Source organism: Procambarus clarkii, chromosome 22 (genome assembly GCF_040958095.1).
Source record: "Procambarus clarkii isolate CNS0578487 chromosome 22, FALCON_Pclarkii_2.0, whole genome shotgun sequence".
NCBI classification, from domain to species: Eukaryota; Metazoa; Arthropoda; class Malacostraca; order Decapoda; family Cambaridae; genus Procambarus; species Procambarus clarkii.
Window position 1 is genome coordinate 41851502 of NC_091171.1, and position 27899 is coordinate 41879400.

Genomic DNA, 27899 nt, shown 5'->3' on the forward strand with positions numbered 1-27899 from the left:
AGATCAGTCCCCGCGCGGACGTCACAGCGAGTGGACGTGTCGTTACCGCTCCTCCTCCTCCTCCAGTGACGCAAACATACGCGCGCTCCAACACTTGTTGCTACTCAACCCCAGACAAACACGCATTAAACTTTGCGAAGCAAAAAGCTGTAGTGGTCATTGGCATAACACAAGATATACAAACGGGAAGTTTAATACATAGACAAATACGCTAGTGCTGTGGAAATAAATGGCACAGACTTACATAGTGAAGATCGCAGAAATTACCTCTTGGTCGAGAGAGAACAGAGCGATTGTGAGAAGAGTTATGTGAAGGATAATTACATTATTCCACCAGTGATCGAATTTATACATTTGCTGCTACAGAAGTCAAGGCGAGTGGTGGAAGTCAAGGACTTACATACACACAGTACAACGTGTTAGACCAGTAACGAGGTCAAGCACCCACCGTGACCCCAAGATGACCCGTCCTGCGTGTGTACTCTCCTTCACTCTCTCTGGTCAGTTACTACCCCAATTAGTTTGGTGCTGGGCTTATAGGCCTATCAACAGGGCTGATAGGCCTATCACAATAGCTTAATAACCGGCCAGCAGGTATACCTTAGTCTTGAACATACTTCAAGACTAAAGTATATTCGGTATATATATACACTGAGAAATGTGGTGCACCTCTGAGTGTGTGTGTGTGTGTGTGTGTATATATATATATATATATATATATATATATATATATATATATATATATATATATATATATATATATATATATATATATATATATATATATATGTCGTACCTAGTAGCCAGAACTCACTTCTCAGCCTATTATGCAAGGCCCGATTTGCCTAATATGCCAAGTTTTCATGAATTAATAGTTTTTCGACTACCTAACCTAACCTAACATTTTCTGCTACCTAACCCAACCTAACCTATAAAGATAGGTTAGGTTAGGTAGGGTTGGTTAGGTTCGGTCATATATCTACGTTAATTTTAACGCCAATAAAAAAAAATTGACCTCATACATAATGAAATGGGTAGCTTTATCATTTCATAAGAAAAAAAATTGAGAAAATATATTAATTCAGGAAAACTTGGCTTATTAGGCAAATCGGGCCTTGCATAGTAGGCTGAGAAGTGAGTTCTGGCTACTAGGTACGACATATATATATATATATATATATATATATATATATATATATATATATATGTCGTACCTAATAGCCAGAACGCACTTCTCAGCCTACTATTCAAGGCCCGATTTGCCTAATAAGCCAAGTTTTCATGAATTAATGTTTTTTCGTCTACCTAACCTACCTAACCTAACCTAACCTAGCTTTTTTTGGCTACCTAACCTAACCTTACCTATAAATATAGGTTAGGTTAGGTTAGGTAGGGTTGGTTAGGTTCGGTCATATATCTACGTTAATTTTAACTCCAATAAAATAAAATTGACCTCATACATAGAGAAAAGGGTTGCTTTATCATTTCATAAGAAAAAAATTATAGTAAATATATTAATTCAGGAAAACTTGGCTTACTAGGCAAATCTGGCCTTGAATAGTAGGCTGAGAAGTGAGTTCTGGCTACTAGGTACGACATATATATATATATATATATATATATATATATATGTCGTACCTAGTAGCCAGAACGCACTTCTCAGCCTACTATGCAAGGCCCGATTTGCCTAATAAGCCAAGTTTTCCTGCATTAATATATTTTCTCTAATTTTTTTCTTATGAAATGATAAAGCTACCCATTTCATTACGAATGAGGTCAATTTTTTTTTATTGAAGTTAAAATTAACGTAGACATATGACCGAACCTAACCAACCCTACCTAACCTAACCTAACCTATCTTTATAGGTTAGGTTAGGTAGCCGAAAAAGTTAGGTTAGGTTAGGTTAGGTAGGTTAGGTAGACGAAAAACAATTAATTCATGAAAACTTGGCTTATTAGGCAAATCGGGCCATGCATAGTAGGCATAGAAGTGAGTTCTGGCTACTAGGTACGATATATATATATATATATATATCCATCCCTGTGGACGTGGAGAGATATTTACTAGCCCCTTACGTGTAGCTTTTCTAACATAATTAACATAACCCATTTACTTCACGCCAAGGTACCTTGCTAATCGTTGTGCAGTTAGCTGGCAACATTGTTATTATGACTAAACACCATATACCCATTACAACTAATTCTACACACACACACCCTGAAATTTGTACACACATACACAAAGTGCGCATTGTTACATATCAATATACATTGTATCATTGCTACATATCAATATACATTGTATCATTGCTACATATCAATATACATTGTATCATTGCTACATATCAATATACATTGTATCATTGCTACATATCACTATACACTAGTTTGACCTGGCTTGACCCGTTCTAAAGGGACTGGCAGATGTGTGACTCCTTATCAGTGCCAACGAGGTCTAGCTCTTGGCCCCCGCCCTCCCCCCACTTAGTAACTACAGTACCTGGCGCAATATCACACATCTGACTTTCTCACCCACTGCTCGGAGCAATGAATGGAAGAAGCTTTTGCGGTCAATGATTACAGCTGATTTGACCCATTAGACTGCGTGGGCTGTGTCGGTGTAACGAGGTGGGGGGGGGGAGGGGGTTGATATTGTAGTGGGAGTAAAGATCACTATAAGGTCAAGGTGTTTAGGATTTATTTGTTCTTGTCACTACACACATCCAGAGCCTCACCCACACACCTGTCACTACACACCCCAGAGCCTCACCCACACACCTGTCACTACACACCCCAGGGCCTCACCCACACACCTGTCACTACACACCCCAGAGTCTCACCCACACACCTGTCACTACACACCCCAGGGCCTCACCCACACACCTGTCACTACACACCCCAGAGCCTCACCCACACACCTGTCACTACACACCTAACCCAAGTCTCACCCACACACCTGTCACTACACACCCCAGGGCCTCACCCACACACCTGTCACTACACACCCGAGCCTCACCCACACCTGTCACTACACACCCCAGAGCCTCACCCACACACCTGTCACTACACACCCCAGAGCCTCACCCACACACCTGTCACTACACACCCAAGAGTCTCACCCACACACCTGTCACTACACACCTGTCACTACACACCCCAGGGCCTCACCCACACCTGTCACTACACATCCCAGAGCCTCATCCACACCTGTCACTACACACCCCAGAGCCTCACCCACACACCTGTCACTACACACCCCAGAGTCTCACCCACACCTGTCACTACACACCCCAGAGCCTCACCCACACCTGTCACTACACACCCCAGAGCCTCACCCACACACCTGTCACTACACACCCCAGAGCCTCACCCACACACCTGTCACTACACACCCCAGAGCCTCACCTACACACCTGTCACTACACACCCCAGAGCCTCACCCACACACCTGTCACTACACACCCCCAGAGCCTCACCCACACCTGTCACTACACACCCCAGAGCCTCACCCACACACCTGTCACTACACACCCCAGAGCCTCACCCACACACCTGTCACTACACACCCCAGAGCCTCACCCACACACCTGTCACTACACACCCCCAGAGCCTCACCCACACCTGTCACTACACACCCCAGAGCCTCACCCACACACTTGTCACTACACACCCCAGAGCCTCACCCACACACCTGTCACTACACACCCCAGAGCCTCACCCACACACCTGTCACTACACACCCCAGAGCCTCACCCACACACCTGTCACTACACACCCCAGAGCCTCACCCACACACCTGTCACTACACACCCCAGAGCCTCACCCACACACCCCAGAGACTCACCCACACACCTGTCACTACACACCCCAGAGACTCACCCACACACCTGTCACTACACACCCCAGATCCTCACCCACACACCTGTCACTACACACCCCAGAGCCTCACCCACACACCTGTCACTATACACCCCAGAGCCTCACCAACACACCTGTCACTACACACCCCAGAGCCTTACTCAGGCCAACCACAGGATACAATATTAAAGGGATGTAAACAGCCTTGGCCCTGAGAACGTAAACAAAACTCTACACACACACACACCAGCAGGAGGCCAGGGGCCAGATTCACGAAGCAGTTACGCAAGTACTTACGAACGTGTACATCTTTCCTCAATCTTTGACGGCTTTGTTTACATTTATTATACAGTTTACAAGCATGGAAACTTCCCAATCAACTGTTGTTATGGTTATAAACAGCCTCCTGATGCTTCGGAGCTCACTAACCGTTTAATAATTGTAAACAAAGCCGCCAAAGATTGAGAAAAGATGTACAGGTTCGTAAGTGCTGGCGTAACTACTTGATGAATCCGTCCACCGCTAACATGGCTCCTGACGTAACCTGCCAGGAGCAAGATGGCGTCACTAAACACCCAAACACTACACCGTGGCCCGTACGACACGCCGTAAATAGCCATGATGCCTCGCTCTCAACAACTGGCTACTCTATGCTGGCCATGTATGTCTCTATACCATCTCCAGCGGCCCATAGTCACTATAACTAGGCACGTCCAGCCTCCAGGTGAACCCTAACACCCCCCTAGTACCACCCTAGTGGGTGTGTGTTCTTAACTGGGGGTATTTGTACCCCTTGCGGACATGGGAACCAAACAACAGGGGTGTGGGGATCAAATAATGGGGGAATGGGAACCAGACAATGGTGGTATGGGACTAGCCTTGAAAAATGTACAAAAATATATATTGCCAGATTAAAATTATCCCCGTTTTTTCTATATGATAAAATTGTGTGTGTTGTGGAATTCTATATTTAAAATATGACACAAAATGGGGGGGGGGGAGGGCACAGCGGGGCACAGACAACTTGTGGTGGTGGCACTGAGTAAGGTTATACCCCAGACACAGCCACAGTGCCAAATACATCAAGGTCCGCGTCCAGCGTTTGGCAGTGCCAGTGACTTTATGAAATGACATCAACACTTTTAGAGTAAATGGATATTCCCAGTGCGGGTGTTTCCCGCCCTCCCTTAGTGCCGCCATGTTTCCCGCGGTGGGGGGGGGGGGCAGGAGGGTGGTGGCACTTCTGCCACAGGTATGGTGCCAGGGTTACCCCAAGGTCTTCCCCAGTGGCACTTCCTCAACTGACGCTCCCCCCCCCCCTCTACTCTCGTCACCAAGAGATTGATGAAGATTAAGCCACCCAAAAGGTGGCACGGGCATGAATAGCCCGTAAGTGGTGGCCCTTTTGAGCCATTACCAGTATCAATAGCTGGAGATCTGTGGAGGTAATCACCAAGAGGTGTGGTTGGACAATATGGGAAAGGAATTGGAAGCGAAGTGGCAGTTGTTAATTTATGTTTGAAGGGGGGTCGAGCTTCAGCTCTTTGGTCCCGGCTCTCGCACAAAACTGACTATCGCTCAGATATCAACCAGGTAAGGTGGCCCCAAGTGAGGTCAACCAGGTACGGTGACCCCAAGAGAGGCCAGCAAGGCCTCTCAAGGCCTTAACTGGCAAGGCGCCAGATGCCTCACACTGCCTCTCCGTAACAAAATACAACTGTTGTACCAACCCACGAACGTACCAACCCAAGCAACCCACCTAACCAATCGAGGTCGACGCAGAAAAAAACGTCCATATTACGGTGCTTTAAGTTTTTACTACTATATCCACAAGTAACAAACGTTTTCGTAATAAAACAAGCAAATAACGGTCGACACACTTCAGTATTCCTAGCAATGACGTCACTGAGTAACTCGCACAATTTTCTTGTTAGCAGAGGACAGTTTCAGCACTACATGACGTCACACTGCTCTGTAAGCCAATAGGAGAGCTTCTCCACCGGCAGTCACCGACGTCATCACACAAGGCCACTTACAAGCGCTCTCTCTGTGCTATATTACTGCGTCACTTGTGTACCAGCCAATCACAAGGCATCTCCGGCGAAGCTATTTACGTCACACCTGCTGGGGACCAATCACAAGGCATCTCTGGCGGAGCTATTTACGTCACACCTGCTGGGGACCAATCACAAGGCATCTCTGGCGGAGCTATTTACGTCACACCTGCTGGGGACCAATCATAAGGCCTCTCTGGCGCAGCTATTCACGTCACTCCTGTGAGTGTGAAAGCATGGAGATAAATATGCCTTCACAACACATGATATAAACAAGCGACATAAAAGTCAGAGCCAAATGTTTAGTCTAGACATCCGGCATCCGGGTAACGTCAAGCACGCCAGCAAAAGATGGCGTGCACGCTCCCTCCCTCCCCCCCCCCACACACACACACACACGCACACAACAAGGTGGTGCCGAAGGTCAACGCCCGCAAGCACAACTAGGCGAGTACACACGCGCGTGACCCAGTCAAGTTAGTAGGGCAGGGTACTGTCATTAGCCCCCCCCCCCCCCTCCGACCGTCCAAGTGGTTGGGGCACCATTCCTTTCCCCCGTCCCATCCCAAATCCTTATCCTGACCCCTTCCCAGTGCTATATAGTCGTAATGGCTTGGCGCTTTCCCGTGATAATTCCTTCCTTCCTTCCCCCCCCCCCACACACCTGCTCCAATATCATGCACACGCTCGCACGCACGGACACACACACACACACACACAGGGTCGACAGGGTAGATAAAGACAGGCTATTTAACACAAGGGGCACACGCACTAGGGGACACAGGTGGAAACTGAGTGCCCAAATGAGCCACAGAGATATTAGGAAGAACTTTTTTAGTGTCAGAGTGGTTGACAAATGGAATGCATTAGGGGGTGATGTGGTGGAGGCTGACTCCATACACAGTTTCAAGTGTAGATATGATAGAGCCCAACAGGCTCAGGAACCTGTACACCTGATGATTTGACGGTTGAGAGGCGGGACCAAAGAGCCAGAGCTCAAACCCCCGCAAGCACAATTAGTTGAGTACACGACAGGACTCAAAGAAAGAGTGGGATCTTAAGAGAGACTAACGGAAGCATCTACACAACAGCGTGAACATACAGGTAACCTTTAACACCGCCAACAGTGAACAAATACCGATATACACATTATGTCAGGTCAGTCCTAGAGTACGCAGCACCAGCGTGGACCCCCTTGGTGCACAAGACGACTGAGAAACTCGATGTGTGTGCTTCGAAAGTTGCGGCATCTTAGTTCACCTATGAAGAGACCCTTCGACAGCTCAATCAACCATCACAGAGAGGAAACATACTCACAACGTACAAGATACTGAGGGAGGACAGATGTGGTGGGCAAGGAGAGTTTATTCAACATAAAAGGGAGACTCATATCGTCGCTGGCTAAAATGGACAAACATGTCCGACAGACACAAACCGCAAAGATAAATGCAGGCACACATCTCTCCCGCTGTCCAGGTCTACTTGGAACCTGACAGTGTGGACATTCTTGGCGGCTGGCGAGCGGGGAGGTCAGAGGCGGTGTGATCCAGCTGAGGCGCTCTGGGTGAAGACCCTGGCGCGACACCCTGGCGGACCAAGTCCGGTCGGCGGAACATGGCGACGCCTGTGTGGGGTCCACACACCCCCGCCCACACACCCTAGCACACGCCTGTGTGCTGTCCCCAGCTCCTTGTCCACATCCGCTAAACCCCCAAGACTCCTTATATAGAACACAGTATAATCAACCCATCCTCCTATAATGAGAAGAATTATAGTAACCATTTGATGGAACGCACCCATACGTGTTGTCGGACCCCAAGACGAGGCCACGTTCCTACTATTACTTCTACAGTGTACCAGAACAAAGCTAAACCCCAAAGTTACATTCCTAGCATAGCACATATATGTACTGTATTGGCCTACGAATGATTGGGCAGGTTAGGCGAGGTTGTTTAATTACATCCCAGTTTCTAAAATGCCATCCGGTCTAATTCAACAATACAAAACGTGAACAAATAGTTTCTACAAGTAAAAACATTTTACGAGGATGTACATTATAATCAGGTTACGATAGCCGACGAACGCGAGTCTACCATCTATGGTAGATGGAGGCTGTGCCTCGCGAGTCTACCTTCACGCAACGCGAAACCGGTGTTACCGGATTCGCAAGCTGTAGTCAGAATCATTATTTCCATTTGTTGGAAAAGTTACCTAAAGATTGTGAGTGAAGTGTATCTTGGGCCCCGTCCGTCTTGCTACTGTGACGGGCGGCTGTGATGAGAGAGGAATTGATTGATTGATGAAGATTAAGCCACCCAAAAGGTGGCACGGGCATGAATAGCCCGTAAGTGGTGGCCCTTTGGAGCCATTACCAGTATCAAGAGCTGATACTGGAGATCTGTGGAGGTGCGACTGCACCCTGCGTGACGGGAGATGTCTCCCGTGGAGAGAGGAAGGTGCGGGGAACTTAGTGAACCAAACAATAAGACAAACTGCAGACGACCTATTAGACTCCCAACATCCATTAATCCCTTGGTAATATCTTCCATAAATCAACAATCCTATTTCAAAAAACCAGTATTTACCGAGGTCTTCCCTGAATTTAAACTTCAACTATTTATACCCAATTACTGATAAGGTTGATAAACTGCTAGAAAACCCATCTTAGTCCATAGATCAGGTATGATGGTGGGGATGTACGCGCCCTGGGTTCGATCCCGGGCGCCGGCGAGAAACAATGGGCAGAGTTTCTTTCACCCTATGCCCCTATTATCTAGCAGTAAATAGGTACCTATTTCAGCTGTCACGGGCTGTTTCCTGGGGGGTGGAGGCGTGGTCGAGGACCGGGCCGCGGGGACACTAAAGCCCCGAAATCATCTCAAGATAACCTCTACACTGAAATCAACGAACACATATGGGTGTAATCTGAGGGAACCCGACCATCAGCAGGGAATAGTCACCAAGTTTCGCGCACAAAGTGCAGACACAGCAAATGTAATAAAGGATACGCAAATGCTCAAATGACAATTTTGTCTGCTTGTTGTGGCTGCACACGTGGTGCTCGTAGCAGCAGGTGTCTGCTGCTACAGCCTATCTGGTGGAGGTGGAGGCAGAGAGCACAGCCGTACTCGGCCGAGCATAACACCACGTGCCAAGGTCGCTGTCATTATTTCTCCCACGCTCCCGTGCCGCCTGTAATAGTTAATGCTGACCATTTTAGAAGTCCAGTGTAAACGGCGTGGGTGGCGGGGCGAGTGGAGGCGCGGGACGCTGATGGCGGGGCGGGTGGAGGCGCGGGACGCTGATGGCGGGGCGGGTGGAGGCTCGGGACGCTGATGGCGGGGCGGGTGGAGGCGCGGGACGCTGATGGCGGGACGCTGATGGCGGCGGTTGCTAATAAACATTCAATTATCTTTCACCTTCACTACAGCATGGAATGGTTCAAGTCAGTCCAAGGCAAGGGGGAATAAAGAATGTTTCGACCGGCTTAAATAAACCTGTGTTAAAGTCCTCCGAGACAGTTGTATCTAGAGCACCAGAGGTCAAATGACCAAAGACTAGCCCTAAAGAAGACGGGAGTGGTCGGTCGTGGTTCGTGGCGGTGCATGAGGTCACTGCAGTTCGCAAGGTCATTCGCGGTAGTGACTGCAGTTCTATTATATATCTGTAATGCGGTGCAGGGCGTGGCGCTGAGCCAGGCTAGCTGGGCCGTCTGTCCCTCCGTCCTCTAGCCTCTCCAGGCACTCCACCCCACAACTTCATTCTTCATTCCTTCATTCATTCTACTTTGCTCTGATGGAAGGCGAATTAGCCGAAAACGCGTTAAGCATTCTCTATTTTTCACATGTGGTTATTCTGCATACTTGGATCATTGTTGCATATTATATATATATACATACACACACACTTCTGGCTGGAAGAAGGGGGACCCATAGCCTCGGAGGAAACCACACATAACGCATTAGAGGAAATGTTTAGGTCCCCTCCAATACAGTTTCTGTGTGCTTTTCTCCTACCACCCCCTTCCTTTTGATTTTGTATATTATATATTTATATATATATTTTATAAAAGGGGTACTACCTCACCACCTCATATATATATAAAATCTGTACAGTATATGTAAAGCGAAATTCACAACGGCATGGAGGAACAATATTAGGAAAATGAACTAGACTTTATGGGATTATCTGGAAACCCATTACACCAACGGAAGTAAAAAGCTTGGCAACCGGATCACCCCCTCCCTATACCCCCAGTTTGGATGGCCTCTATCTAGCACGCCTCCTGGGTAAATACTGGTTCTTCGGTAACAGGGTTGTTGATTTGTGGAACCAATTACCGCGTAACGTGGTGGTGGGGGGTCCCTCGATTGTTTCAAGCGCGGGTTGGACATGTATATGAGTGGGATTGGGTGGTTATAGATAGGAGCTGCCTCGCGTGGGCCAATGGGCCTTCTGCAGTTGCCTTTTTTCTTATGTTCTCCTTACCTTCTTAACTCCATTCCAATGATGCCGGCAACGTGGTTTTTAAGTCCATCTGCCACAAATATATAATAAAACGCTAGCAACGACGACACAATGTATTTAAATGATTTTATGACGTACATTTAAGATAATCGTCAAGAGTAAATCAGGTATAGTGTGTATTTTTTGTACACTAATGTTCACCAGACGTGCAGCTGCCAAACGACCGCAATGTTCCGTATATTAACTGTTACTTGGGGGAGATGTACCGCTCCTGTGCCAGGTAAGTCCACTACGGGCTCAACATAGCCCGTGCTACTTGGAACTTGTTCCAAGTAGCTGAATCTAAAACAACAACAAAGGTGGAGATGTGCGAGTGTGAGCTCACCCAGTGAGCTGGGAACACCACTCTCCCCCAGAGACTGCCGCAACACATGCTGGGTGGAGCGTCACTTCTCCACCACACCTGCCGGGTAGAGCCCCCAGAGAAGCAATCTTCCTGTAATAAGTCCTCGCGTCCTTGAGTAAACCACATTGACCACTACTCCAACCACCCAAGGCCAACTTATTTACGCAGGTTAACACCGTATAATAAAGTACACAGGCAAATAAAGATCATGTCACTGCTAAATCATGATATATGAGCAGCAATTCACTTTTTGAAACACTGAACAGAACTTGAAGTGCAGGCGAGGAGTCACAATAACGTGGCTAAAGTATGTTGACCAGACCACACACACTAGAAGGTGAAGGGACGACGACGTTTCGGTCCGTCCTGGACCATTCTCAAGTCGACCATTCTCACAATCGACTTGAGAATGGTCCAGGACGGACCGAAACGTCGTCGTCCCTTCACCTTCTAGTGTGATCTGACCAACAGAACTTAAAAGTGTGTATCTATCTAGCACGCATCATCCTCTTCTTAAATCCATTCCAATGGTGCCGGCGACGTGGTTCTAAGTCCATCTGCCACAACGCGATGGAGGTGGGGTCCCTCGATTGTTTCAAGCGTGGGATGGACATGTATATGAGTGGGATTGGGGGGTTATAAATAGGAGCTGCCTCGTATAGGCCAATAGGCCTTCTGCAGTTACCTTTGTTCTTATGTCTATAACACGATACAAACTTTATGATTTACCTGTTAATTTACGACGGGAACTCTTCATGTATTAAGAAGATTTTAATGTAGTTGTAATTATTTCATTGCATTTTCACCACACACAAAAGGAACTATGCTTTAAATAGAAATCAATTAATATTTAATGGGAACAAGTAATCCTCACTGTTTTTTAAATGTTTTATGTATAAAACTTCATTTAAGAACAGTTCTGCCTTAATTTACAGAATTCAATTTATAAATGTAAATAGAAACCCCCATTATCGAGTGTAAAAACAGCACAATGTGATCATGAGCATTGTTCCTACAACTGAGAAATACAAACACGCTGGTGTGTATGTCTTATACAAAATAATATCCCATATGAAACTGTTGCCGAATTATGAATATAAGAAAATACAATTTGTAAAAAAAAAAAAAATAATCCTCATAAAATTTAATACTTAGGCTAACAACAGTTGCACTTAAACTGGAAATGTTCTTAGTTAATGGAAGCCACTAACATTTATAACCCCTCCCCTCCCTCGATGTAATGTTTATTTGTATATATATACAGAAAATAGTTTATATTATTGTAGATTTTGGAGATAAACTGGTATGATTTTAATGTATGATTTTAAATGATGATTTTTTAAATCATGATAAAAGTTTGATTTTAAACTGGTATGGATTTATTATCTAAAAAAACAACGTTTAACATTTTACAAGTTTACAGCTAAAACATTTCCGTCTTGGTTAATATCTCCTTTTAAAGAAAACCAGAGCAGACCAATTATTTGCCTTTAATTTTGTTACATGTTCAAGGACCTCCTTGCCCTCTTGCTCCCCGAGTGAGGGCTCGCTGTACCGTCTTCACTGGACCGTCCTTGTCTGCCTGTATGAGACGGGGCTCAGATTGAAGAGGTGAAAGCGACCTGAGAGGTATTCAGTTTCACCACATGTTGGCCGCATCCCAAATGCCTTCAACACCATTCCCTTTCTGCACAGCCTTGGCGGTTTGTGAAACCCAGAACCGTCTCACAGACTTGCAGTGCACGATAATGTGCGGGTTTCCGGTGAAGTCGAGACGCAGCAGTCAAGTCAACTAATGATGATGGTTTGTTGACAGCTTGCCACAGTCAAACAAGCCAGGCTTGTTGACTGTGGCAAGCTGTCAACAAGCCAGGCTTGTTGACAGCTTGCCACAGTTAACAAGCCAGGCTTGTAGACAGCTTGTCACAGTCAACAAGCCAGGCTTGTTGACAGCTTGCCACAGTCAACAAGCCAGGCTTATTGACAGCTTGCCACAGCGGTGAGGTCACGTACCAGATTCACTTGGCATCTTGCTCGCTCACTCAAATGTTAACGCTGCTATTACTGCCTTAAACAGTTTTGCCATTAACGTCGATGCTATTCAACCCATGACATCGTAACACTGGTCTGATTTCAACTAGTCCTTAAAGTACGTGTACCAACGTTTTAACACAATGATAATCCAACGTAATCAAAACCTACTTAATAATTCTCCACACGTCCTGGTGAAGCGTTCGTACAAGCGGATGATATGGCCTACAAAAGAATTTGGATATCTATTATAATACATCGAAATGTTCTTTGACAGTGAACACCAACAGTTGCTCAAGCATCTATATCACGTAGCTATAGACACTGTGTGTATTAGTGACATCCACAAGCTGAAGGAATTGCTGTTATAATGAACACACCCACAGAGGTGATAGGTCTATGGCAGCCCATACACGACGACGACCAGTGCTCCAGACCAAGCAACAGTGTGCTCCACTAGAGCTCCAGACCAAGCAACAGTGTGCTCCACCAGTGTTCCAGACCAAGCAAGTGTGCTCCACCAGTGTTCCAGACCAAGCAACAGTGTGCTCCACCAGTGTTCCAGACCAAGCAACTGTGCTCCACTAGAGCACCAGACCAAGCAACAGAGTGCTCCACCAGAGCTCCAGACCAAGCAACAGAGTGCTCCGCCAGAGCTCCAGACCAAGCAACAGAGTGCTCCACCAGAGCTCCAGACCAAGCAACAGAGTGCTCCACCAGAGCTCCAGACCAAGCAACAGAGTGCTCCACCAGAGCTCCAGACCAAGCAACAGAGTGCTCGGCGTGTGCCCTGTCATGGCCGGCAGAAGAGGCTGCAGTTGAAGAGAGGCAGGACATGGGTGGTGCAGCAGAGGTGAGGATCAATAAGACCCCACAGCCTCCCCACACACCACCACAATTATCACTGTACAAACACTACGCTCTCGAGGAAACTTGTATGGCCGTGTTAGGCTCTCCGACCCTGCCGAATTCACCATATTCAGTAATATGAAAGGTCTTATGAGAATAACTAACGAACATAAATCGAAACACTTTATATATGTAGGTTGAAAATGTGTATTCATGCTTAACTACTGCCTCATCTCTTCATCCCCCCCCCCTCCCCTTCATTTTGGGGATTGGGAATCTACCTCTACTAACCTGCACGTAGGTTAGTAGATGTTAGTAGATGGTGGAGGTGGGTGTAGCCTAGCATCCTCAGCAGGACGACCCAAGCCGCCACAGAATCCATCACTCTCAAATGCTCGTATTTAATTACCCATTTCGAGGCATACAAAGTACAATCACTGCCTGCATGATTGTACGATCACGCATGGCAAGGAAGTAAACAATTAACCTCCACATTGTTGTTTCAACACACGCTCCCTTCCACCCCCAACACACACATTTAACAAGATAGTTGTTTAACTAAAGTACAAGTTACTTATATTTTCGCATTAAGAGTATGATGAAACTACAGCAGTTTGACCGAAAGAGCAATAAAACGCTTAAGTTTCAAAATATGGCGTCATTCGTAACGAGGCGTGATTGAGAAACATCAAATATTTGTAAACAATAACCCCCCCCCCAGTCACCAAAGATGACAAAGGCTGTTGGAATTGTGTCCGTGCACACCGCAGCTTGATGATGATTTAGATTTAACTACTCTCAACGATGTGTCCATGTAGCACGGGCTATGGTGAGCCCGTAGCAGCTTGATTGTGTCATGGCATTATATACATGTCAACTGTCACAAGGATCACCTGTCAGTCACGGCTGCTCGTCGCTTCCTCATCCAAACTAATTCTCGTAAAGAGCTTAAAAAAGCATGATTTTGTAGTTTGTCGTAATTGTTAACGTCCTTTACTGCACACAGCTACATATTTCAAGTTAACGAAACAATTAAAACCAACACAAAAACCGGTGGTATACGATTAGTGTGGAAGTTTTACCTGCGTGAGTATATAGTCCTTAGGATATAACAATAAATAAATACGGAAGCTAGGCAAACGTATACGCCAATTAACATAATTACTCGGGGGGGGGGGGGGACGGTCGTAAATTAGGTTGAATCAATTCTGTATTAAAAAAAACTAATTTATAAAAGATTTACAGTGCCGTGAAACGCAGGAGAAAAAAACAGGAAATGACTTCACCCAGACATTGTGATGCAGGCAGGAAATAGGGAACCGTCTGGCATATGCTAACTTTGGAGACCTCTCCTGGACCCGTAGCGTCGCTACAACACCACATTACACACTTAGTACAATTTTTCAACTGCTTTATATAACTATATGTACACAAATGGATGAACGACGCAGACAAGGTTATATTATATAATCAAGACTAGACTCAAAACAATGAATTTAACTTAAGACAAGTTTCCATTCATGACGTGTATAGGTATGAGAATTAAGGCCTCAAGCCACGAACTGGAACCAGATTGGTTATTCAGCGCTGTTTTTTCCGGGAATACGACCCGTCACAAGTTTTACATTCCAGTCCCCAATTAATGCCGAGAGCACAAGGGCAGATATGTGAATTAGGAAGTGTCCAATGATCTTCCTACTCCAAGGTTCGAACCTGGATTGTACTGACTCAATAGGCGAACATCTTAACACCAGAGAAAGAGAGAGCTGTAAGAGAGAGAGAGAGAGAGAGCAGGTATTTGTTTGGTAATAGTTGTATATGACGAAACACACAGTCATGTTGGATCACCGAAGCAAATAAATTGGACACTTTATATATAAAAAAACGTTGAATACGAAAATAACTAAATAAAACTAGTCTCGCATGACTTACTATGTTCCAGTAGGCCTACTAACGTTCCTTTGTTATTATATTAACATAATATGTTCAGATACTACTATCGTAAAAAAAAGTTAATTAAATTGGACGACATCACGACTGTATATCACGTCAGAACCAGGAAAAGTGCCCACGTGGTCGTCACAGCCAGAATTCCCAGTGTAGTGTACCACTTTAAATATGATCACTGACTCGTATCACTGTGTCATACCACTTTAAATATGATCACTGACTCGTATCACTGTGTCACACGTATCGTATGATCACTGTGATGTGCTAATCCCAGGCTGACCAATCACGTGCCGTGTCCTGTGTTTCTCCAAGCGGTCAGTACACAAACGACTACAGCAACTAAACAAGCTGTGTCGGCAATCAAGGAAGGAGGAACTGGCAAGCCTTGTACAGTAAGCGACTCTTCTCTCAACAACTTGGCCCGAGGCCGCCCACACTACCGCCCGAGGCACAACTAAGCAGCCTTGTTGTCTCAACATAAGGCAGGTGGTGATTCTTGAGTGCACGAGTCTTCTAAGAACTGGACCAAACGATCTAGACAACTTATAAACTCTTCTGATGTCAGTAACTAGTAACTGGACATCTAAGAAATCTAATGAACACAACTACTCGAAAATACAACAATAAAATTTATTTTTCAATGCCTTAACGGGCAAAGGATAGCATACCTGTTAATTCATGATTCTTTTCATATGATAATTGTCTACTTGCTATTTTATCCTACGTTTGATGTCCATAGGGAGAGCCATCTCGTCGTGTGAAGATGACAAGGGACACCGGGTCACTAGACCATACTCCAAACAGGAAATGTAGCAACCTCGTTCTCAGGGAAGAACGGCTTCTCTGATTCATGAGGAAATTCACCTTCCATGACTTGATACAATCGAAGAAACGTGTCGCATAGTAGGTGTCGGATTTTTATGGAGATTGATGGTCAAAAGGCGGGGAATCGTGAGTTAGCATTCCATTTACCACATTTCAAAAATAGGTTGTGTGGGAAGCCAGTTGTCGGGGCCGCCCGAGTCCCAAGAGTAGCCTAACTGTTTAATCTTCTTGGGTTTCCTGTGTTTAAGTTTCATGATGACAGTTTTAGTGTTATGATTATATTATAGACCACACAATGTTCAGCATTACAACATGTCCCATGACGGCAGTCAAACTTTCACTCCCATATTGGCTGGGTAAGTCCTGGAGGGAGGTTGACGGCCAATACAACTACACCCTCATGCTATCCTGTATTTCAAGCTCACTATTTACGACAAAATTTGTCTTTGTTTACAAACTGGGATTAATTTGATTATCATCTGTGATCATACTTGTGTATACACAACTGTACACCGTATTTTAGAATTGTAAGAAAACAGGCAAGTCTTCGTACAACGGGCAAAGGGAAGTATATTTCCATCAACGTAAATGAGTAATTCTCTGGCCGATAACAAATACGAAAGGTCCATTAAACTGAGTTACGCGTGTGTCGAAGCCTAACTACTAGGATTTATATTGTGTTCCCGAGGACGTCTGGATTCACAACCTTGAAAACATTGCCCCAAACGTTTTAGCACCGCATGTCAGCAATGGTCTCCTTGTAATGAGGATATAATTAACATATTTTAAACATGAACGCGTGTCTGAAATATAAACTTGTGCGAGAGACCGTCTCACAAAACTTACAAAGAAAATATGATGAATCATAAGTTACATCCGTGATATCTCTTATTTATAATTTTCAACTTCTTTATTATGCGCCTTATACCCATCCCGTGGGCGGTGGTGGAAAAGGTTACAGAGACATAACTCGACCTCATAGTTCATTTAGCTAAGCAAGTGACAAGCAAGTAAGATAAGAATTATGTGGGTATCCCAACCCTTCCTCCAGCCCAAGTCAGTCAAATACTGACCTACTAAGATTTTAATGTCAATATCTGGAATATACAGCATACAGCCAACTGATAGGCTGAAACCCGACGGCCTTTGGACCATCAATGTGTATCGTGTTCTGGGAAACAAATGGATTCAATTTGCACGTATGCTGTGGGAGGACAAGCTCTTAGCCTACACAGAAGCAAACATCTACTCCTATAATCTTTAAATTATACAAAAGATGTCCAACCCCTCCCACCCCAACGCAACTTTCTCGACAGAAAACACCTACAATCAAAATGCTGACTGGAGTTGGCCTTAATTAAATTAACATGTTAGATAAATCATCTTTAACTCTTACGAAGGGAAGGAGTAAGGCGCATCCTAATGACTTTCTCAGACGCAAGCAGCAGTTTCGAGATAATATCTTCCTGACAGCATGAAATACGGCACAAATCCTATTCACTCCCACACGAAGTTTTCAGGCCCCCAGAGTTCTGCTTTTCAACTTACCTTACAAACTCCAGTAACAAGTTTTGTGAATTTCTGTACTAGTGCTCCCAGCGTACACTTGAAAACACGTGAAAGGTCGCCTGGGTTAGGGTGGGGGGTGGGGGGGGGGGCGAGGCTTGAGATCCATCTGGCATGGGAAGTCGCTTGGAGGCCTGGTCGACGACCGGGCCGCGGGGACGCTAAGCCCCGGAAGCACCTCAAGGTAAGGTGGAGGTAACTGTAGTCTGCCACTAGCGCAAACACTACCATTGATCATAAGTAGGATTAAATATTTAAGTCAATTACAAATTACAAGTAGGCCTACTTTGTGAAAATTGCATTTATGATACCACATGTCATACTGCCACATGTTTGGCAGTATTCCTGCTGCCAAACCTATAAAGTTTAGAGAATTGTAGCTAGCACGCGCACACAGCACCACTCCCGTGCCAGGTAAGTCCTCTACGGGCTCACCATAGCCCGTGCTACTTGGAAACTTGTTCCAAGTAGCTGACTCTATAACAACAACAACAGCTAGCACGCCACACTACCCCCACCCCATTATATCAACATAACCAGCATACAACCACCACCGTCAGTAATATTCAAAACACAAGATTTTGTATCATATCAAGTAACATTTATTATGGAAGAGTTGATTGACAAACTCTCCGCCAGCTCGAGCTACAACTCCAACATGGAGAGGTGGACCGGATGAACCGGCATAGACTCATCATTACTCACCTGCGCCACTCACCAGGCGGAGATGAATCACCCTACCCCCCCCCCCTCCCCTAACCTGACTGGAATGACCGCAAGAAGTTCATAAAACAATAATTAAACCAGAACTGTACACATAACTAGCTAGAGCAAAATATATTACCAGAGCCGAAGATGTGATTGATTTGATTTACAATTACCATTATAGCATATATGTGGAGAATATATATGTACTGTACATAAATCAGAGCGTCATACTAGTATCACAGTATCACTTTCACCTATTACAACTAAGCATCCAATTCCCCAACCAATCACTTGGCGGATGGTAGAGCGACGGTCTCGCTTCATGCAGGACGGCGTTCAATCCCCGACCGTCCTAGTGATTGGGCACTAATATTTCTCCCCGTCCCATCCCAAATCCTTATCCTGATACCTTCTAAGTGCTATATAGTCAATGGCTTGGAGCTTTCTCCGGAGGCTAACCATAGCCCGTGCTACTGCCCCGCTCCTGTGCCAGGTAAGTTACGAGCTCACCATAGCCCGTGCTACTTGGAACTTGTTCCGAGTACCTGAATCTATAACAACAACAACAAGCTTTCTCCTGATAGTCCTCCTCTTTCCTTTCACCATCGCGCGCACACTCAAGCACACGTACATTCACTTCCTTTACTAGGAAGTGATGTGGTGGAGGCACACTTCATACACAGTTACAAGTCTAGATATGATAGAGCCCTGCAGTAGGCTCAGGAATCTGTACACCAGTTGATTGACGGTTGAGAGGCGGGACCAAAGAGACAAAGCTCAACCCCCGCAAGCACAACTTGGTGAGTACAACTTGGCGAGTACTCAAATCTCCTTCATAGAAAGAAAACCACTTGTAAAGGATCTGGGAATGTTAGGCATTTTACTTTGTTATAATTAATAAATAATTATAATTAGAAAAGTGAATGCAGCAGCAGCCAGGAAAATTATAGGATGGATTAGGAAAATTATTGGATGGATTATGAGAACCTTCAAATCCAGGGATTCCACCACAATTGTTTCTACTTTACAACTTTAAAATCAATTGTTTCTGAAATAGAGCGAATACAAGAGTACATAAAATGACACTATGACGCTCTCAAAATGTACTCTAGAAAGGAGACGAGAGATATCATATACGTACAAAATGCTGAAGTGAAAGATACAGTAGGAAGCGTAAAAGGTGAAGAGTAAAGGTGTCATGGGGATATGCATATCAGAGGTCCACGACTATTTACTATCCTCCCATCAAACATAAGGAATATTGCTGGTATATAAGTGGACGTGTTCAAGTAAATTAAGACACGTTCCCGTGAGAAGTGCCAGACTAACCGTGTTGTAGTAGATATGTGGCCTGCAGGCTGCTCCAAGCAACAGTCTGTTGGACCAATTTATTAAAATTCTAGTCTGACTCCCCCCTACCGCCCCCCCCCCCCCAAGATTGGCTTGGCGACTTAACTTTTAAACTCTGCCGTTCATGAGTTGCTCATCCGCTCCCCAAACCACAAGCCTAGCTTGGGGAGTAAAGAACTACCAGAACCCACTCCAGATCTACTCTAATAGACATTCTCACACACACAATAATTGTCGGCTCACAACCAAGGCTGTGGGTTCGATTCCTGCAGCAGGAGAGATGTGTACACGCAAGTGTGATCTTCCCCCCCTCTACCCCCCCACAACACACACTACAGAACCTTTATCAGTCCCTCATAAGCGATCTGATCACATAGTTTGCATGCTGATTTTAATAGTTTCTGGCGAGTAGTAGTCTAACAAACAGCTTGGTTATTAATTATGATTCCACAAGGTTTAAATACTGTATATGCCATTGTTTCGGTGAAGCATATAATGATATTGAACAAAACACTACATTAAGTGTTGTGTACATAGTTGCACTTTATCATGAACGACAACACCTTATAGTCTGCAAGGCCATATGTATGAAGAGTATATATTCGTTAGAAAAACGGGCACAAAGGCAACAGTGGGGCTAGAGTGATGGAATGCATGTAAGAAAGGATATACTGAGCAAGGCACAGTTGGACTGGTCTATGCAGGTTCCACAACACACTCATGGTGACACAAACACACTGTAACATATAGAATGAAACAACATGTTACGTGGACAATGTGTACACTATACTGAATGTAAAAGCCAACTTGTGTCCAGATCAATCTACATGAAAAAAAAAATGCCTAAAACCGTGAATAATAACTCTCAGCAACATTTTGCACTGCATGCCCACCCATGATATACCACTACATGAATAGGCCCACTATAAATACTTCAAGCATTATTAGTGATTACACTAAGAAACCATGCTCCCTCTTAAACCACCTGGATATCTTGAGGTTATCTTGAGATGATTTCGGGGCTTTTTTTTAGTGTCCCCGCGGCCCGGTCCTCGACCAGGCCTCCACCCCCAGGAAGCAGCCCGTGACAGCTGACTAACTCCCAGGTACCTATTTACTGCTAGGTAACAGGGGCATTCAGGGTGAAAGAAACTTTGCCCATTTGTTTCTGCCTAGTGCGGGAATCGAACCCGCGCCACAGAATTACGAGTCCTGCGCGCTATCCACCAGGCTACGAGGCCCCTCTACGTAGACCCCTACGAGGCCTACGAGGATAGTTATCTAGATATTTGTGATGTCTGAATACATACTAGGGTTCCAATAATATTCTACTTGTGAATTGGCAAATGAACCCTTGTCTTAAACAGAGGGTAGCGATAGCCTAAGGGAAGGCTAAGGGTAGGTGAATGGAATATTTTCAAGTTATAACTATATTGTATTGTAACTCTAGGGTTTAAAATATAAGTGTCTGGCAAACAAACCTTAATGCCAATGTTTTCTTTAATGTCAGATACTAGGGGATACTCAAATAGATTTTGAATTTCATATTTCACATTTGAGAATAATACACCGTTTTAACCTAACCCAACCAAACCTAACCGTGGACAGGGAGTAGATAATAGCAATTATTATGTAGTGGTTTGAAGTAATTACCACGAGAGCACATACCCTCTGAGGACAGGTTGTATTATCATCTCAACCCATTACAACTCTCTTGTTTATAATTTGTTGAATTTATGTTACATTCAAGTTATGTTACAGTAATTTAAAAATGGCTAGACAAGTGGCTTCTCATTCTCATCCAGATTATTAACAATGATCAAGGGGGAAAACTCAAATTGTAAAGGAGAGTGCAACAAGCAAAGCACACATATACATCCTAACAAAATATGACCTTCCACAGTGTGCATGGCTGTCTGGAGACTCCCGGGAGTGACATCACAGCTACAGCCATCTCCATCCCCCGATTCAGATTTTCTCATACAACCCTCAAACATAACTGTTCCAGAGGGTGAACGGGCTGTCTTCAAGTGCCTGGTAAGTATTTACTCAACTATTCCAACATAATTACAGCCAAGATGAAGTACATCACTAAATCATTTAGCATAAAATACATTATTATGGCACAAGATAGGCTATGAAGTCCAGTGGAACTGATCATATTCTTGAGTATTTATTAACATTTGTAATTTGTGTACAGTACAGTAGTACTAATGATATTCCAACACTTATCATGACACCTAATCAAGTTATTACATTCTCTTCCCTTATAGCTTGCGGGTCCAGTTCACTTATGTCGCTGGTACTTCCTGGAACTGGGCTTTAACTTCTTTGATAAACGTGTATCACCTGTATTAGTCAAAGAGTTTAACCCAGCCCATGAAAGGGACTGCTCCATCAAAATTAAACAGGTATACTAAACAAGTTTACAAGTACTGTTCTGTATTGTGATAATATGTTTTGTACAAAGTAGTAATGTTTGCCAAGTTCTGATTACTCAAAATAGATAACTGAATTCTGCATAAACTTTTTTTACACACACATTTCCAGCAAATTTAAGGTCCATTTGCATTACAAATTTAAAATTAGAGGGTGAGGTTTATTATCTTAAATTTTTATCATAACAGTATAATCCATTTTTTTTAACTCTGTCCTTTCACTAGGTTCGAAAAGTTCAAGAGGGACAATGGTTGTGTCAAGGTCATAATTTTCACTCTACAAGATTCCACATGTCCAAACCAGCTGTTCTCAGAGTTATCACTAGTGAGTATCATATATTTCTAGAAAAAGTAACCATCTTCAATAGATGGTCCATTAAACACTAATGGGCACTAATCAGATTAGCTTAACACATGACATTTAAACAAGGGTAGAAATAGCCTAAGCTACTCTCTCCATTTGGGATGTATTTTATTATTTCAATAAACTATCTTGAACATGAATGACATTCAAGTCCAACTAGAGAATAATCTTACATGCTGTAACTATTATAGTCAATGTTAAAGTAACAAACAATATTGTATAGTAGCTTCTCGACAGTCTGGATTGTAACACTACTGTATGCAAACTCAGATGGTCCAAAATTAATTTACCATCTGAACAAAACTTTGCCAACAGTAAAAGGGTGTTAAATGACCAAGTACATTTCATATGAATGAACTGAATGTAACAGTGTGTAGGGATCCCAGCAGATCATACGTCTTCAATGTTTACTATTCTCATCCCTTTTGTAGTGAATATTTACAAGTAAAGAAGTTTTAGAAAATGTCATGTTTGGTGCAGTGAAGGACTGCAATCATTTTTCTGGAGAGGGCAATATATTTTTATTTGTACAATTTGGTATATATTGATGTGATTTGTAACAATGTGATTTAGTCTCTATTGCCTCAACCTGCACCCCCAACCCAAATTATGTTGTACTGTATATTATTATATTCAAAATGCATTGTTTATATATTATTTGTATGTGTATAAATGCACAAGAATGTAATATGTATTTTACACTAAGAAAACTTAAAAACACTTGATTATAAATACAGTACAGTACATAAAATACATAAATCTAGATTGTCTGAAAACCTTGATACTGTACTGTAGTTCAGACAGGTCCAGTCCCACAGAGGCTGGACAATTGAGTTCCCACTAAACTTTGATATAATATTGTACTGTATTTAGAGAATGCTAAAACTGTAATTACCGGTATATTTTTACCTTAGATAGCAATTTTAGCTTTATTTTACTATCTTGAATGTCCATTGCTACACTAGCCATGTAACAAAGCCAGCACGCATTGACTTCAAGGACACCCCTTGTCCCTAACAGGATCTAGATGCAAAATAACTTATAAACTGTTTTAAAGTACTGTATATAGAATACAAATATAAGTAAATTACAATTAACCAACAGAATCTGAAAGTGTCACATGGGAACCCCCCTCAGACCACACCCAGTTAACTTCTCGTGAGGGTCGCAGAGAGAACAATCCTGAAGAGGGATCAGAGGTAAGCTAGGGTGAATTTAAGCCACTGTTAAATATGCAATCTTGGTCGTGTTTGAAGTAAATCTTACAGCATCCTCTTTCAATTTATTATTTTACAGATGCAATTGAATTTATGTTTATTAATGTATTCAGTATTCTCTCATCCTAATACTGCACTTCATTTTCAGTATGACCAACATGGTGGGAAAAGTTTGAAAACCCACATATTATTTGATTCCACTCATGAAGACTACATCCAGGATGTTCCTATTGGAGAATCTGCCACTCTCAAGTGCCAAATAAATAAGCCCATCTCTTCATGTTCTTGGATCATGCCCCATGGAGATATGTTTAATATGTCACAAGGTAGCTATTGAATAAATTTAATTGTCATACTAATGCTGCGTCACTTGCTTTATAACATTATTTTACATGTAACAAACAACTACACTACTTCAATCAAACTGTAGACTGATAAATTGATTGTTGATACAAGTGGTGTTTATTATTTTCAGATGCAGAAGACACTAACAAACCCTCCAAGTATACACGAGACTATAGACTGGAGGGTGACTTGAGTGAAGGAAATTGTACTTTGCGTCTCCGTGAGGTACGGCAGCAGGACGAGGGAAACTGGCGTTGTGTGGTACATGTGGGAGAGGAAGCGAGTGTGTTTCAAGGGCCTCTTCTGCACCTGCATATTATTGACCCTGACAATGCCTCCCTTCATGACCATGGTAAGTGTTCTACTGATCATTTTAATGTACATGTATTAAATTAAGGTAAAACTTCTAAAAACCATTTTCTTGATAATTATACAGTATATGTACTGTGTATATACAGTACTATACATATGTATGTAACAAACAAATACAGTATTATATATTTCCGTCTCATGAAACCTAATAATATATATATATATATATTATATATATATATATATATATATATATATATATATATATATATATATATATATATATATATTTTATATCTATCTATCTATCTATCTCAGCAAATCTTTGTGGTTAGTTTGAATATATAGAATCAACACAATACTGTAATGTACATGTTAATAAGATTTCTTTTCTTTTCTTTTCTTTTCAGAGGGTACACCTTTGGTAGATCCTCAAGGCAACTCATCGAACTTCCTGGTGATTGGTCTTGTATTAATAACAGCCATTCTCCTTGTCCTTGTCATCATGCTTTTCACTTGTCTGTACCGTCGAATGAGTGCAAATTCTGATGAAACTCGGAAGATACTTCAGATATCTCCTTATAACAGTATGGATCTTCCTCGCAAAACACTGCCAACCACAGACTTCACAGCTACTTCAGTTATGGCTGTAGAACCCATTAAGAAACGTCCACAGCAGTATATAGACTTGGATCATTATAATCAGTACTTGGATATGACTGGAACTGGGTCAAATGCTGATGGATACATTATGATGCCAGGCTCTAGCATTAGATCTTCAACATCATCCAGAACAACACTGTCAACAGTGTCTACTCTTCCTATTGGCCGTTCTCGGTCTGCCAGTAACAGTACATCAGTGAGTGATGGTACACCACATTGGAGCACAGCAATAGACAATCCTTCCTATAATCCTGATGTTGATTTTGATAAAAGCTTTCCTTTAAATCGCCCAACCTCTGTATACAGTACAGATCATGTCTACGAGGAAATAAAGGAAAAGAAAGATAATTCTGGAAAAATGGAAAAAATAGTTGAAGCCACAACACCTGAAACTCCAACTTACACAAATATTATAGAGGATTCTGAGGGCTATATGATCCCCAAACAGAGTCCTTCCAGTGAGAATCAACCTGTGGCACAGTTTCCCGACACCCAAAAATCCATTTCTAAGCTTCCATTACCGGCACCACCACAGGCCATTAACACTAGTATTATTCCCATTCAATCACAAGCATCTACTGGAAATCAGACTCCTCCATATTCTCGCTTGGGTCAAAGTGGTCTGGTGCCTGGAAGTCCAACATGTCCACCTTCGAGTAATCTTGGCCCCGGATACTCAAGAATTGGCTCTTTGCCTGACCTCATGGAAAGATACGATACTCCACGTCCCATCCCAAGTGACCCCATGGAACGATATGACGTGCCACGCCATGTTCCAACTGAGGTTACTTTTCCATCTAACATTCCCATATCAACAGAGGTCAGTGTAAAGGGACTTGATGGTACAGTTGTTTGAACCAGTTATGAAGGCTGGATGTAATTAAAAGAACAGTAATATGACACTATTCTTCTATACTGTTTATGTGAGAGTTCATGATGCACATTTACAGTTATTTACCTCTTATCCGTACCAGTTAGGACCAACCATTCTTGAATAGTTGGTAAGTTCTTATAAATTGCCTCTGCCCCACCCACTGTCTTGATGAAAAATAAATACTGAATTCATCAAATCAGATGCATTAGAAAACTCGTGTTCGAATAAAAGATGAATAACTGTAGATATTTTAGCAATAATAAATATGAATGCAGACATGAGCAGTACAGTATTATTATGAAAATAATACACACACAAGAATATGGTACAGTATGTATTTTAATAATGGCAATAATAAAATGCAAGAAGTAAACAAATAATAAATTAACAAGACAATGTTGATGTTTTTATATGATGCCACATGTTATCACTTTCCCATTCTGATGATGGTAAAATGTGTCGTGCATACTTTAGACAGTAAACGATTCGACAATGCTAAAATGCATCATCCAAGTGCTATTCATATACATTTGTACAGTATATTCATCACCATTGTGCATTATCTATTATAAAAACGCTTTTGATTTTGCATTTGTTCACTAGAGAATTCATTTGCAAATATTTTGACACCAAATTTACAGCTATAACCCAACAACTTAGAAAATGTAAAATGATTGTGACTGCCAGTATTTTAAACGCTGCTAAGTGCAATCTGCTGAACCTGCTATGTTTATGGCCAGGAATACACGGAGAGGAGCATAATCTATTATAAATACACTTTTGCTTTTGCATATATTCTCTAGAGAATTCATTTGTGAACATTCTGACACTAAATTTATAGTTATAACCCAACAAATAACTTAAAAATTGTAAAAAGATTATATCAAATTTTTGCATCGTTGAGCAGCCTGCAAGTTGGCTGGGGGAGCCCAAAACGTTTACAGTCAAGAATGCACAGAGGTGCCAGATCACCAACGTGTTAGAAAACATTACAGGGAATGCCAACCTTGACATACAATATATCATGCAATTTTGCCACTTTCAGTACAGTACAAGTACCTTAATCCTTTGGTACATTTACTGCACTAGATCTCGTTTAACTGAGGACAACAAAATAAAAGCTGTAAGATCCAGGGAATACATACGTTACCTCAGAGCTATTAGTTCATGTTACTGCCTTGTCTAGTTGATAGTGTTGCCTTCTTAAAGAAGCTATAGCAATGTCTTCTTGTAAAAAAAAAAAAGTCAGGTTTGCAGTGCAGTACCTCTTATTCTTATACAAATAACACTGTTCCAGCAATATATAAGAGTATGCGTGTAAAAATAATTTGTATGTATGTACGTAGTCTTCCTCTCATCCTCTCCCATGAGCATTAACTGCTGCCTCAACACATTGACTCCATTCTTAAGTCTTTATTCCTTTCAATGTAAATATTTATAATAAATATATCTATTTCAAATTATAACTTCTAATTATTTCCACCTTAAAAATTTGAAGTCAGTTTCACTATAAAATAAGGTAATTTAGTGTGAGGATATATATTTCTGTAATGACTGCAACTCCATGCAACAGTACCAATGATTATGGTGGTCACCCTACAAGCTATCAATTGGCATAAAAC

The 27899-nt window shown here is 42.8% G+C and overlaps 2 protein-coding genes across 5 annotated transcripts in view; one reads left to right on the plus strand and one right to left on the minus strand.

The window, feature by feature from the left end:
- Positions 1-27743, plus strand: LOC123759991 (uncharacterized). The gene is made up of 8 exons (XM_045745298.2): positions 1-500; positions 21968-22101; positions 22338-22475; positions 22728-22827; positions 23971-24065; positions 24232-24409; positions 24559-24780; positions 25151-27743. Exons 1-8 carry the CDS (start codon positions 461-463, stop codon positions 26257-26259), a joined length of 2016 nt encoding a protein of 671 aa, XP_045601254.2. The 5' UTR covers positions 1-460; the 3' UTR covers positions 26260-27743.
- Positions 1-27899, minus strand: part of lsn (vacuolar-sorting protein SNF8) — an 81679-nt gene that overhangs the window by 39014 nt on the left and 14766 nt on the right. The gene's annotated exons all lie outside the window — the stretch shown is intronic.